Consider the following 15,716-nt stretch of genomic DNA (forward strand, 5'->3'; position numbering starts at 1 on the left):
GCAACCCATTTCTTCCAGGACAACTCATATTGTCTTGTGGTAGATTTAGATTTATATTCTTCAAAGAAGTTTATACTGTCTCTCGAAATCCCAAACCTTTTCTTGACTGCTAAGGAGAGAAAATCATGAGATGAAGGTTCCGGGTTTTCTGTGATGAAGCGAAGACAGTCGACTTCTGCACTTGTTGTGTCATAACTGGATCCGGCAATGGGATCAGCTTCAGTTGCAGTTCCAATATTAGAGGAAACCAGATGCTGTTCGGCCACTTGTGAGCCACTATCGCTGCTGTTCCCTGAAAGGATCTCAGTTTGTTGAGGACTTTCAACAGAAGATTGGGTGGAGGGAACAGGTAAATCCTGGACCATCTGTTCCAATCTAAGGACATCGTGTCCACTGCTTCCGCTAGAGGGTCCTTGTATGGGGCCACGTAACGAGGTAGCTTCTTGTTGTCGCTCGTCGCAAAGAGGTCAATTTGCAGTACCGGGACTTGACGTAAGATGAAGGAGGATGATCCTGCGTCAAGGAACCATTCTGACTATCGGTGTAAACCTGGATAGAGCGTCCGCCGTCACATTGCGGAACCCTTGGAGGTGAACTGCTGACAAGTGCCATCTCTTCTTTTCCGTCAAACAGAAGATGGCTAACATCATTTGGTTGATTTGGGGCGATCTTGAGCCTTGTCGATTCAGATATCTCATAATTACTTCGCTGTCTAGAACCAGTCTTATGTGGATCGAGCATTGAGGCTTCAGTTTCTTCAGAGTTAGAAAAACTGCCATGGCTTCCAGAATGTTGATATGGAAGGTCTTGAATAGGGAGGACCAAGTCCCTTAAACTTTCCGTTGGTGAGAGTGACCTCCCCATCCTTCCTTTGAGGCGTCCGTATGAATGATGACTGAAGGATGGAGGTGGTTGTAACAGCACCGATTTCCTTAGGTGCTTGTCCTCTGACCACGGCTTGAAGAGTGATCGCAGACGAGCCGGTATCGGTCTTGTTAGATCTCTTCGAGCGTTTGATGCGTATCTTCTCCAGACTCCTGTTGCATCTTTTAATTGTGCTCTTAGCACTGGATCTGTCACTGATGCGAATTGGAGGGAGCCCAGCACTCTCTCCTGTTGACGTCTTGATATCCGATCGGATTTTAGGAGTCTCTTGACAGATCCTGCTATCTCTCTCCTCTTCTTTGACGGAATGGAGAGGCGGTGTGACTGTAAGTCCCAATGAATTCCTAGCCATTGAAACTTTTGGGCTGGAGATAGTCGAGACTTTTTGGTATTGATCTTGAATCCCTATGTTCCAGGAACTGGATCACTGTTTTGGAGGCTTGCATGCATTCCACTTCGGATGCTGCCCACACCAGCCAATCGTCCAGATAGGACACTACCTGAACTCTCTTTAGGCGTAGTTGATGAACGACTGCGTTTGCAAGTTTCGTGAAGATCCTTGGGGCTATGTTTAGCCCAAAGGGCATAGCTCTGAAGACATAATGTCTCTTCTGTAGCTTGAATCCTAGGTAGGAGGAGATTGGGCGATTGATTGGAACATGCCAATAAGCGTCTGCTATATTTATGGAGACTGTGTATGCCTTTTTGGGCAACAGGGTCCTTATGTGTTGAAGGGTTAACATCCAGAACGTGTGGTTTAGTATGAATTTGTTGAGTGGCGACAAGTCCAGAATGACTCTTGAGTTTGTCTGAGTCCTTCTTTGGAACACAAAACAGCCTTCCTTGGAATTTGATGGACTTTGCCCTCTTTATTACTCTCTTGTCCAAGAGTTCTTGGACATATTCTTCCAGAGCGGGGGTCGAGTGTTGGAAGAATTGAGGGAAAGATGGTGGAGCTACATTCCAGCTCCAACCCAGTCCGTTCTTGATTAGGCTGTGGGCCCAGGGATCGAAGGTCCAGCGATCCCGGAAAGAGAATAGTCTCCCTCCTACCGGAAGCATCTCACTTTGAGTGCTGACCAAAGGACTTGCCTCCTTGGGAGCCACTAGGGCTGCTGTTCCCTTGAAGGTTCTCAGTTTGGAGAGGACTTTCAGCAGAAGATTGGGTGGAGGGAACAGGTAAATCTTGGAACATCTGTTCCAATCCAGGGACATGGCGTCCACCTCTTCCGCTTTGGGGTCCTCGTATGGGGCCACGTATAGAGGAAGTTGATTGTTGTCGCTCGTCGCGAAGAGGTCGATTTGCAGTTCCGGGACTTGACGGGAGATGAAGGAGAATGATCTTGCGTCTAGGGACCATTCCGACTCTATGGGGCTTGTCCTCGATAAAGCGTCCGCCGTCACGTTGCGGAATCCTTGTAGGTGAACTGCCGGAAAGTGCCATTTCTTCTTGTCCGCTAGGTGGAAAATTGGTATCAGCACTTGGTTGAGTTGGGGCGATCGTGAGCCCTGATGGTTGAGACATCTGACCACCACGAAACTGTCCAGAGTTAGACGGATGTGGATCGAAGGACGAGGGGATAGTTTCTTCAGAGTGAGAAGAACCGCCATGGCCTCCAAGATGTTGACGTGAAACGTCTTGAATAGGGGAGACCATGTTCCTTCTAGCGAGGCATCCTTGTGGATGTTGATCGATGGAGGTGGTGGTTGAAGAGGAACTGATCTTTTCAGGTTCTTTGCCTCCGACCACGGCTTGAGGAGTGAGCGAAGCCTGGTTGGCAGGGGTCTCTTGAGATCTCTTCGAGCGATGGATGCATTTCGTCTCCAGACTCCTGATGCATCCTTTAGCTGTGCTCGTAGCACTGGGTTTGTCACTGAGGCGAACTGTAGGGAGCCGAGTACTCGATCCTGCTGTCGTCTTGAAATCCATTTGGATTTGATAAGTCTTTTGACAGAGGGATGGAAAGGTGGGGTGACTGAAGATTCCAATGGATTCCTAACCATTGAAACTTCTGAGCTGGAGACAGGCGAGACTTCTTGGTGTTGATTTTGAAACCCAGATGTTCCAGGAATTGGGTCACCTTTTTGCAGGCTCGCGAACATTCTTCTGATGATGTCGGCCAAATCAGCCAATCGTCGAGGTAAGCCATCACCTGGATGCCTTGAAGGCGTAGCTGGTGGACGATCGTGTCTGCTAGTTTCGTGAAGATTCTTGGAGCCACATTGAGCCCGAAGGGCATGGCCCTGAAGGCGTAGTTTCTTCTTTGGAGCCTGAATCCTAGGTAGGAGGAAGCTTGATGATTCATTGGAATGTGCCAATAGGCATCTGCCAGGTCTATTGAGACCGTGTAGGCCTTGTGAGGCAGTAGGGCTCATATATGTTGATGTGTCAGCATCTTGAATTTGTTGTTCACAATGAAGTTGTTGAGAGGGGACAAGTCGAGAATCACTCTGAGCTTGTCTGAGTCCTTCTTGGGAACACAAAACAGTCTTCCCTGGAACCTGGTGGACTTTTTTACCCTCTTGGTCACCTTCTTGTTCAAGAGTTCTAGGACATATTTTTCTAGGATGGGGGTTGAGGGCTGGAAGAATTGGTGGAAGGTTGGAGGTGGTTGTATCCAGCTCCACCCTAGTCCCTTCTTGATGATGCTGTGTGCCCAAGGATCGAAGGTCCAACGATCCTGAAAGTGGCGGAGTCTTCCTCCCACCGGAAGTACTTCATTGCTTCTGGTTTCCCGAGGGTTTACCACCTCAGCCGCCTGCTCCCCTTCCTCCTCTGCCTCTGGAAGGACGACGAGAGGAGTCTCTGCCAGAGCCTCTACCTCTGGGACGAAAGGTAGTGGACTGTCTTTCGTAGCCAGGGGTGAAAACTGGTGATTGAGACACCACCGGCTGAGGGACCAGCTGAAAGGTCTGTTGTGGCTGGGCCACTATCTGGGGAGTAGCGAGAGCCGGAAACTGGCGTTTGGGTTGACGCTGTTGGGGTCTAGGTTTGGAGGATTTCCTCTTAGGTTGTGGGCCTTCATCCTGAGAGGAATTCCTCTTACGGGATATGCCCCACTTGTTGAGAAGGTTCCGGTTCTCAGTGGCAGCCTTGTCCACAATCTCCTTTACCAAAGCTGTTGGGAAGAGGTGTTTGCCCAAGATGTTGGAGGAGACCAGTTTCCGGGGTTCATGTTTCACGGCTGCATTGGCGAACACGAACTCTCTACTGGCTCTCCGGGCCTTGATGAAGCTGTACAAATCCTTCATCACGGTCGCAAGGTGGGTCTTAGCAAGAACCATGTAGAAGTCCGGGACCTGAATGTCCCCGGCCATTGCTTCAAGTTGAACTTGATGGGATAGGGAGGCAGCTAGCCTCTCCTTGGTGTCTTGTTCCCTACGCAGTAGATGGTCGTTCAGCTTGGGGAGATCTTCGATAAACTGATGTCCAGCGACGTCAGGGTCCAACTTCCCAACCGTGAAGGTAAGCTGGATATCCTTCCAGCTTTTATCATCGGGGGTAAGGCGAGGGAGAGAGGCCTACACTCTCCAGTGTAGGGCAGGGTTTTCCTTCCTCCACCGCCTTCAAGATCGCGTTAGAGCCTTTTCCATGAAGGGAAAGATCATGGTAGGAGGAGCAAGAAAGGATGGATGCTTCTTGCTCAACGCTGGCATCTTTGAGTTAGTGAAGCCTTGACTCTTGAGGCAATCAGCCAGCATAGCCTGGGCCTTAGAGTGCTCGAAAACGATCACTTCCTCAGGTTCGGTCTCCTCCCTGGAGGCCGGTTCGGACTTGAGCCTGACATAACAGTCCGGATATGCCTCAAAGCTAGGGTAGAACTCTACCTCTTCGAGGGGAACGGCACCCATTTTATCAGTAATGAAAATGCGTCCCGTCGTTACTGGCATGTGCTCGGCATACCTCTAGGGACTTTACACCGAGCAAGGAGGAAGCTGTTTGACCGAGAGTTTCTTCGGTTGCTTCCAGCCCATGAAATGTCTCATGAGGTCCTCTTGGCCCTTGCGGAACCTCTCGTCCATGAGTGCCGCGAGGACCTGGATGGTATCTTGGGTGGTTGGCAGTGCAGGAAGCGAAGCAGCACAGGTAGAGGGAACTGGCTTCTTGACCACAGCAGAAGCCACAGAAGGTGCTCGGGTGACCTCGCCCTCCAAATCAGGGAACTCCACCTGATCCTCTTCTTCCTGACCCTCAGCCATGAGGGTCCTTTCAGTATTTTTTGGACACGTCCGATATCCTCTCCACCTCGTCGATGTGACAGCCTCGGAGAGCGGCTGTAACGTCCGGTTCGACCGTAAGTTGGACACAGGGGATCTCGTCCTTAGGGATCACGGCATCAGCTGACGCCTTAGGGAAGAGAAGGGCCCTCATCTTCTCGTTGGGGAGATAAGGCCCTGTGGCGTTCTTCTGGAAACCGCACACCCACTTGCGCAGTTTCTCTCGTGCATTGTCCCGGGCCTCTGCGGACGGAGGATTATCGAACGCCTCATCAAGAAGGCTTTTGCAGACCTAACAAGTCTGCAGATCCCAATACTTGAGATTTCCCCTCTTGGTGGCACAGGTGGCGTGCGTCCAGCACGCCAGGTGCCCGTAAAAGTCAGGGCGATGAACTCCGCAGAAGGAGCTTTCACACTTCACGTACTCCTCCTGTAAAAGAAAGAGACAATGAGTACCTGAAAGTCATTATAACATGACTTACAGTAATCTTAGATTCAAATTTAAGTAGCAACTTATAAAATATAAGATTCCTTTTGGTTATGAGCTCAGGATAGGTGAGCTAGAAAAGAAGTAGGAAGACACATATTTGTGAATCCCGCCCAGCCAATTGCCGCGACCTTACACTATAATCAATTCCTTAGAACCTGAAGGGTTCTAAAAGGGGCGGAACAGCATCCGTTCGGGTGAGACAAGCTTAGGCTTCCTCTGGGGAATTAATTATAGAGAGGTGTAAAGCTGAAATCATTCAGTTTATATAGAAAAAAGGAGGAAAATAGAATAAGCCCCTTTTTGTAGGTTTAGGTCCCGGCAAGAAACTGCACAAAGAAGCACAGAATATGCTGGAAATGTTTTACTGTACAACCGTATACAATAGTCATCGTTCTATGGTATGAAATACCAGAGGAGTACTGGCTAGTCTACACAGCTGCACGATAGTGACTGCCGGCACAGGGCCGGCAGTCGGGAGGGATGATTGTCCACTGTAAGCCAAGGCTAGAAGTGCCGGAAGATTGACGGCAGGCCGGAGGCCCGTCTAGCGAGGTGAACCCATCGTTGGCCACATACCAAGTGGCAGAGAGACAGGAAGACACTTTGGGAATGGCGGATCGCCGGCAGGACGGAGGATCGCCGGCAGGACGGCGGTACGCCGGCAGGACGGCGGATCGCCGGCAGGACGGCGGGCCCCGGCAGCCGGCAGGACGGCGGCCCCCGGGAGCCGGCAGGCAGCCGGCCATGGTAGACCATCACTGACATCATCCAATGAAGCAGGAAGGTTACCCAGGATGCCGGTGGCTAGGGCCGGCAGGTGGAGGCGACAGTGGACCGGTACTGAGATAGAGAGAGAGAAAGGTAAGGAGGGAAGATAAGGAAGGGTAATACCCGGTACCCAAACTAATCTTCCTCCGGATGGAGTGCTCACATGAAAGGGGAGGATATGCCTATCATCCAGCGGCAGAGAGCCGGCAGACGGCTATGTTGCCTGCGGTAGCCCAAGGGAGGACCAGAGAACACACAAGAAGGGAGGTCTTCCGCCGGCAGGCCGACCGCCGGCACTATCCCATAGTTCAACTATGTTTGGGAAGTGCAGCAGAACGGACCACCCAGCAGAAGAACACGGCCAATCCCACAACCCGCCGGCAAGCGGAGGAGTTGTAGGATGACGGACAGGGGTGTGATGGCAAGCCAACACAAAGGGACAGAGTGGGGGAGGGGGAAAGGGTCCTGAGAGGGAGTGATGAGGGGGGGGGGGGACACACCCTTACACTCCCAAGAGAAGGGAATCTGTTTGGGGGCTAGCCTATCTAGGGGGAAGAGAACGCTCTCCAACCTAGGGAAGGTTAGCTCAGATCAGGTACAGCACTAGTGTCCTGTCCTAAACTATAAAGAAACAGATTCCACAGAATGCATAACCTAGGCTAGGAGAACCATTCTCCTAGGCTAGGCAAGACAGGGTAGGACAAGTCGCTAGGCTACAGGGAGGAATGGCTGTAACCCAACCAAGTGCAGTCTATGGGGAAAGGCAGAGCCCTTCCACCTTCATCCTCCAGCCAGTACCAGAAGGAGAAAACGTTCTCCTAAGGTGAGCTGGGGTGAACGACAAGTACTTTGGGGTTCTGTCCTAACCCAAGCCATGAACAATAGCTAGGAGAAGGGAAGACCAATCCTAGCCTAACCTACCCGAATGCTATTCGAGGTAAGAGGGTTAGGATGTAAACTAGGCTACCACAGAGGGAGGAGATTACCTTAAATAAGGTAACTAGGGCAATAAGGAAGCATGCAAGGGCCCCAATGTTAGGTTAGGGGTAATAGAGTCAATGGTAAGACCACCCACAACCCCTTGTATGGTCCCTTGAAGGTGAAATAACACATGTGCAATCACTGAATCTTTTATGTTTAATTGCCTAAATCTACATTTCGTAAATTAACACTAGGAACACTTATTATATCATGCAGGAAGTAAACATGAACACTTAGGCATCGAGCCTAGGGGATAGGCTAGTAGGCTAGCGTAGGGTTCGGCTAACTAAGTTCGCCGAAGAATACTATCGGCATAATATAACTAATTCCTAGCAATGAAGACTAAATAACTAATGAAATTTAATTAGTTATTAGACCAGGAATGCTGTTCTGGCTAACTAAATAAAGCATGCGAGGCGAACAGCAGCGTCGCAACATGACGCCTCCGGTCAAGGCACAGCTCCACCACAAAACACAAGATTTAAGGATAAAAAATCGTTACTTTATGGCTAGAGCTTATTTATACAATACAAGAATATGGTACTCAACTTTCCAGAAGAAGGCGAGGCTTAAGATTGCGACATGACGTTAAGAAAAGCGAGAACTGGGAAAAACCAAACTATGCAGGGACGCTACTAGAATTGGAATGAAGAGGACGGATGTGACGTCAGTCAAGATGGCGGACAGCTATGGCTGCCGTTTGTTTACGTCGCGAGGTACCGTAACAGTAACGTAGGAGGATAACTTTGCAACGGCTCCTCAGTTATCTTGCCACCTTTCCCCCTCGAAGCGTAAACGCTATATGGGGTGCAGATAGCCATGTGGCGTGTCAAGCAAACGTCCCCTGTTGATATACAATATCCTAAAAGGAAACCTTTAGGGTACTCGCGCCAGAAGTTAGAATTCTGTGAAACCTTTAGTTTAATTCTCTGGGAATATCCACTGTAGTCATATATACCCTCAGGAAGCTACTGAAGGAACCTTCCATCAGGACGTCAGGGCTTGAGCCCAAAAAGTATACAGTACTATCAATTCTTGGATTCCATTTAATGTATCCAAGAACAGTCTTTCTTCCAGGCTTCAGGAGACCATCAGATGAGCATATCCCTCAAGTAAAAATGACAGGAAAAGGGGTGTGGATATTAGGGCGACGCAGTACCTGTCATTAACTACCTCATTAATAAATTAAGGGCTGTTCCAGTTCTGCCAAAGATCCAGTATTTCCCTATTTTGAAGGGCTCAGGTTTGTATAACTTGGATAATTAAAATTAATTCTAATGTTTGGTGTGAATAACTTTGTACTGTGTATCCAATGTAACAGATATTACCTGAAATGTTTTAACAAGAACAGATGGAGTGAGAAATTAAAATTGTTTGAAATGTTTTTATTTCATTTTAGAATTCCAAAATTTTTATTGTGCACTGATCCAGTGATTGATGTTTTTATTTTATTTCAGACTTTTCCCCCGAAAGGAAATAATCATCCAACTGTCGTGACAAGACTGTGTAAACTGCCAAAGAATATCTTTTCATGGATCCAAAAATGGAATTCAAAAAAGAGCCAGATATATTCGAGTCGGACGAAGGTAACATAATATACTGCTATGAGGATGATGCCTCATCAAGAAAAGAAGATTTACAAAGCTGCAAAATAGAAGTCAAGAAAGAGGAGGAAAGTGTAAAGACCTATCCCGGTATAGATGTGAAAGAGGTGTGTGACAAAGGGGAAGTCAATGAAGAGGTAAATCAAATAAAAAAGGAGATTGAAAACAGTGACTGTGAAAAATCTCCTTTTCAGGAAAATGATTCCGAAACTTACACTGATGATGGTATGAGAGAGACAGTCTTTGTCTGTGGGAATTATGAAAATCAATTCAGCCCACATTTTAGAACTCACACTGGGGATAAACCATTCAAGTGTGATGTCTGCGACAAAGCATTTGCTGAGAAAGGTAAACTCACAAAACACCACAGAATTCATACTGGGGAGAAGCCCTTCAAGTGTGACGTCTGCGAGAAAGCATTTTCTGAGAAAGATAGACTTAAAGTACATCATAGAATTCATACTGGGGAGAAGCCATTCAAGTGTAATGTCTGCGAGAAAGCGTTTTCCGAGAAATATAAACTCACTGCACATCACAGAAGAATTCACACTGGGGAGAAGCCATTCAAGTGTGATGTCTGCGACAAAGCATATCCTCAGAAACGTGAACTCATAATACATCAGAGAATTCACACTGGGGAGAAGCCATTCAAGTGTGATGTCTGCAACAAAGCATTTACTGAGAAAGGTAAACTAACAACACATCACAGAATTCATACTGGGGAGAAGCCCTTCAAGTGTGAAGTCTGCAATAAAGCATTTACTCAGAGAGGTGAACTCCGAATACATCACAGAATTCATACTGGGGAGAGACCCTTCAAGTGTGATGTTTGCAACAAAGCATTTTCACAGAAAGATAGACTCAAAACGCATTATAGAATTCATACTGGGGAGAAGCCCTTCATATGTGACGTCTGCGGCAAAGCATTTTCGCAGAAAAGTCGTCTCAAAGACCATTATAGAAATCATACTGGGGAGAAGCAATACCAGTGCAATGTCTGCAACAAAGCATTTGCTCTGAAATGTAATCTCACATTACATTATAGAATTCACACTGGGGAGAAGCCTTTCAAGTGTGAACTCTGTGATAAAGCCTTTTCTCAGAAAAGTTATCTCGCATTACATTTCAGAATTCATACTGGGGAGAGGCCATTCAAGTGTGGTGCCTGTGACAAAGCCTTTATTCAGAAGAGTGATCTCACATCGCATTATAGAATTCATACTGGGGAGACGTTCAAGTGTGATGTCTGTAGTAAAGCATTTGTTCGGAGGAATCGTCTCAAAGAACATTATAGAAGTCATACTGGGGAGGAACAATACAAGTGCAATGTCTGTGGCAAAACATTTCTTCAGAAAAGTTATCTCACATTACATAGTAGAATTCATACTGGGGAGAAACCATTCATGTGCGATATCTGCGGTAAAGCGTTTTCGCACAAAAGTGATCTGACGTCCCATCGTAGAATTCATACTGGGGAGAAACCTTTCGAGTGTGATCTCTGTGACAAGGCATTTTCTCAGAAGAGTAATCTCAAAATACATTATAGAATTCATACTGGGGAGAAACCATTTGGTTGCAGTCTCTGTGGCAAATCATTTTCTCAGAAAAGTTATCTCACTGTACATAATAGAATTCATACTGGGGAGAAGCCATACAAGTGTGGTGTTTGTGAGAAAAGCTTTTCAGGGAAAAGTATACTTTCAAAGCATATGAGGATTCACACTGGAAATATATTCAGATGTAGCGAATGTGGCAAAGAATTTACTGACAAATCAGATTTCAAGAGACATTTTAGAATTCACACTGGGGAGAAGTCATTTAAGTGCAGTGACTGCGGAATGGCATTTGCCCAAAAATATTTTCTTTTGAATCATAAGAAGAGTTGTGCAGGAGAAACTTTGTAAAGAACTGCAGAAGTCATGAGAGCAACAGAAAATAAGTTTGTTATATGTATTTGTCTGCTGATATCTTTTGCGGTATGTACTGCAGGAGGAATATTATTAATGTGATGGTTCTTTTTTTAATGATCTCAGTACTAAGTGAAATTACACCAAGTTGGTGTATTATTGGGCTTAAATTGTCTTTTATTGTAATTTCCCCAACCACTTATTCATAAAGTATCACATTACTATTTCAACTAGAGTGTAAGATTTATTGCCGTACTCAATGCAGCGAGAAATGTTCGATAGGGGGGGAAGCCTCCTGGTTTTAAATTGATTCCCCCACTTTTGATACATCTCCACACAACATGTCAACCTAGCCCTTCACTCTCTATCTCTTTTTTTTTTTTGTTCTCCTTTTCTAATTTATCTCCAATTCTCTCCGCTTATCTATGCTAACACTCACTTACTCATACAGTACATTCATAATACTGTTTTTATAACTAATATTATCCTAATTCTCCTTCATTCGTTATTATGCTTTTTGTGTTATGATGTTGTGCCATCCCCATTCCACTCCAACTTCCTGTTACTCATCTCGCTCAAGCCACTCTCCCTTTGCTCACACAACTCCAACTGATCACTTGCTTGGCTCACTTTTTTCTTTTATCGCAGCCAGTTTCTTTTTGTTTAGTATTTTAGCCCTTCACATAAGCCTAAGCTTTTGTTCTCTTCACCACTCATTCTCTTAACATTTCTTTCACCTAGGCATGGTTCACTCGAGCTGTTGCTCACAGACCTTGGGTGTCCCTGCTCAGAGCATACCTACCCTCTCCCAACCCCCTTACAGACCATCTCACACTACTCTCACATCTGCTGGTAAATCTTCCCTTTCTTTAATTCATTACCTATTTCCCTTACATTTTATAGCTTCCTTTACCCAAAGGACCCTGCTTCTCTGAGGTAACACTTCCTTAATGCTGTAAGATCTCCTCGTTGCTACGGTCATTAAAATCAACCGTCCCCTCTTCTATATATAGTTCTTAAGATAACTATGTATGTGACAGTCTGTGTGTGTGTGTATGTGTAGACGTAACGTCTGTCACATGAGCGAGGGAGGGTCCACTTTCATGTGCCATATTTAGGATGAGGGGAAACCTTACAGAAAACATGCCTTAGTGGTGGTGTTGAAGACATTAGAATAATTTTGGTAAGAATTTCAGAAATACACCCATTTATATAGAAACGGTGAGAGAGAGAGAGAGAGAGAGAGAGAGAGAGAGAGAGAGAGAGAGACAAAGGGTAAGGAGGTAGAGTTAAGTTGGAGAAAGATGACAAGCCAGTGATCTGTGGAGATGTGGCACCAGTGAAGGAATCTGTTTAAAACTGAGTGCCCTATCCTATAAGCCATTTCTCGCTGCATTGAGTATAGTATTACCTTGAGGGTATATCTGTACCTTTTTATGTATTATTTTAATATTTAGTATTGTTATTTTCCTAAAATCTTCCTATTTAAATAGAATCGGCTATAAAAACTGCTTTCTACATCCATTCAAGCCTCAGAACCTAGGCGATACCTTTCCCTTGCTGACAAAAAAGTGAATTAATTTGCTGTAACTGTAGCAACTGAAAGCTATTTTGGGCAGGAAAATAAACACCCTTGTAGACTGTGTAACAGCGATGAAGTTGGAGATGAATATCATTATGCTTCAGTTTGTCCTCCGATTAGAGAAATAAGAGATACCTGAAGGTATATTATTGTAGACCTACCACTTTTAAATTCAATCTATTCCTCAATATAAATAGTACTAGCGAATAAAAAAGAATTGCAAAGTTTATCAATCTTATAATGTTCTTATTTTAGATTTAGGACAATACAATTTTCATTATTTTGATATGTTGTTTTCAATATTTATCTTATATTTTATTTATTATTTTTCATTGCCTGTATAATGAATTCATTTATATTTTCTTTGTCAGTATACCTTTATGTGCTTTAAATATACACATGCCAAATATGTGTGTACATAAATGTAATTGTAATATACAGGTCTCTTCTTTTTGTATTTTTATGTACAGTATATATATATTTTTGTTAGTTTGTAATTCTCATACCCGGAAGGGGTCAATAGAATAAAATTTGCCTTTGCCCTTGCCTTTACCTAAACATAGAGAGAGAGAGAGAGAGAGAGAGAGAGAGAGAGAGAGAGAGAGAGAGAGAGAGAGAGAGAGAGAGAGAGAGACTGGTGCAGATTAGGCATCAAGTGCACATTATAATTCAAGTCCATACATAACTCCATACCAGTAATTATAATTTATTTTGCACTAAAATAAAAAAAAGGACTTTTAAGAAACATTAGTGCTCCCTTATAGCATTAAGAGAAGCAGTGTTCTTTGGTTAAAGGAAGGATAAAAATGTAATTGAAATAGGTTATGAATTACGGAAAGGGAAGGTTTACCCACCGAGATGAGAGTAGTGTGTGATGGTCTCATTCTACATTTAGAGATTTTAAGGCTCAGAAATACTACAGAGGGTTACCAATATTCTTCATTTGGTCTATAGAACAATAGGCTTTTTATTTCTTTTCAATTGAAGTTTTAGAATGAGGCACTGTTGAATTTCTAATCAAATGAGATAAGGAGGATTTTGTGTTACTGGAGGAAACTAGATTGGTCGCTGTATTTCTTATCCTTCGAAGAAAGAAAGAGTGAGTTGGAAAGTAGATACTGCTTGTTTGTTCAAGATCCACATTTTCTGATTAAAGTAAATTTAGGATAGGACATGGGTTCTTTATGGCATGATACTGTAAGAGAAGTTTGTTCCTACACTTAATACAAAACCATCAACCTTTAATGAAGAGTGACTTCAATGAGGCTGGAAAAGCAGTTAAACATTTGACGAGGTAAGCATAGAGCCCTTAAGTGTGGCAAGAAGGCCCAGCACACCTGACAGGTGGACCAACCAACACTTTGATTTTGGCCGCCGGATTATGAATACATACTCCTTGGTGTCCGTACCTCCTCCTCTTCTTTCTCTACAATCTTGTCCCTATTTGGGGTTGCTGTAATGGTTTTTCAACACATTCTTCCATTTCCTTTGGTCTGGTTCATTGTATCTTCCTTGCTTGACCCCAACTCCCTTATATCTCTTTTCACATAATCAACCTATTGCAATTTTGTTATATCTAATCATCTACCTGGTAGTCCCATATTCATCATCCTCCTTATCGGATAGTCTTCCTCCTGTCTATATGTTCATGCTATTTCAGTCTACTTTCCTTCACCTTGGTTGAATCTAGTGCTATTTTGAGAGTGCCTCCAACATGTTGCCCTTAACTTTATCCATTCTAGTAAGTCCATAATGCCATGTCAACATCCTCATCTCAGTCAACATCAATCCTGTTTTCATCTCTCCTCGTTGTTGCCCATAGTTTCCTTACCTGGCTGTTTCAATCTTTTGCTCTTTCTTTCAGATTTGATAAATGTTCTGGCAGTATTTTATGATAGCTATAATTGGAAGACAGTTTTGGTAGTAATGTGGCGGGATGTTGCACAAACAACCCCCACACCCTTGAATCACACTAAACAGACAATTGTCTCCTCAACACAAACTTTCCCCTTACGTTATCTAAAACCAGACTCTTTAACAGAAGGTAAAAAAAACTAAACATAACCTTAAAACTATATTTCCTAACACTAAAACCAAACACTTAATACTAAAAATCACCAACCATATTCCATAACCAAAAAAATAATCACAACTCAGTAATACAATCTTAACTTAACACAAAATAAACATTAATTAGAAAAAACTTCTGCAATCAAATAAACCCTAACAAAACTTAAAAGCTAAAATATACCACAACCACAAACATAAACAGAAATATTTTATATATTTCTGAGTGGACACCTTCGTCCACACAAGGGCCAACAGTCTTTTAAAGGCAACTACCACAGCTTTGTGGTCAACAATCCACTGTGTGGCAAATTGCCACCACTGCCTCCCTAATTGGGGTCCTGGATGTCATCATCATCATCATCATCATCCGAAAATTCCTTCTTACAGCCAAGTCGTTACCAATTGAATCCAAATCTAAAATAGCAGTCAGTTCCAAGTCCCTTATAACAAGCCAGGTCATCAATCAATGTTCAAAATATCTCTCTCAAAGGAGGAATCGCAGCCTGCCAAAATAAAAAAGAAAAACACTTACGAACACTTCTAGCTAACTGAACTATCGCACTATAATCAAAGATAAATAATAAATTGTTCCTATCATTCACAATCACGACAAGCAAAGATAAACAAAACTGTACTTACTTTGAAAATCAAAAAACACTTCCACGCTGGTCGAAAATATATAAATAGTTATCCAGCACTCACACAACTGCCTTAAGCTGCAGTCAAATAAAAAAAGCATTCGCTCCGAAACATTCACCACTGTCGTAACCTAACTAAAAAATGTAAACAAACAATCTCATTTGTACCAACAGTCTTTCTCACCACAAACGATCATTCTCTAACTACCACTTGCTCTTCGGCGCGCACCGCAGTCACACAAACACACAACCAAACACACAAACACACACTCAAACACACACTCAAACACACACACTCTCGCGCGATCTAGCGAAACTAAAGCAAATTAAATTCTCTCTCTCTCTCTCTCTCTCTGGATTTGGCAAAAACAAAAAAATAAAAATAAAGTAAAAATAAATCCTCCACATTCCTCCCCCCTTACTTTGCCAAATCCTTCTCACACAACACTTACATTATTTTTTTCATAACCCAGTCGCAGTCGGGAACGGGACCTCTGCTCCGAGTAACTGGGCCTCCATATACTCTCTCATTCACTTCTTCCTTATCACAATCATTCGCTACATTAACACTAT

At 44.1% G+C, this 15,716-nt stretch overlaps 1 protein-coding gene across 4 annotated transcripts in view; it reads left to right on the forward strand.

Annotated features, from left to right (window-relative positions):
- Positions 1-12,939, forward strand: part of LOC137633394 (zinc finger protein 665-like) — a 136,530-nt gene extending 123,591 nt beyond the window's left edge. For all 4 annotated transcript variants that reach the window (XM_068365620.1, XM_068365621.1, XM_068365618.1 and 1 more), the window contains one exon: positions 8,800-12,939. In XM_068365620.1, the coding sequence (XP_068221721.1) occupies positions 8,874-10,850 (1,977 nt within the window). In that variant the 5' untranslated portion in view covers positions 8,800-8,873 and the 3' untranslated portion in view covers positions 10,851-12,939. The remainder of the gene's footprint in view (positions 1-8,799) is intronic.
- The last annotated feature ends 2,777 nt before the right edge of the window (positions 12,940-15,716 follow it).

This window comes from Palaemon carinicauda, chromosome 43, assembly GCF_036898095.1.
Source record: "Palaemon carinicauda isolate YSFRI2023 chromosome 43, ASM3689809v2, whole genome shotgun sequence".
Classification (NCBI taxonomy): Eukaryota; Metazoa; Arthropoda; class Malacostraca; order Decapoda; family Palaemonidae; genus Palaemon; species Palaemon carinicauda.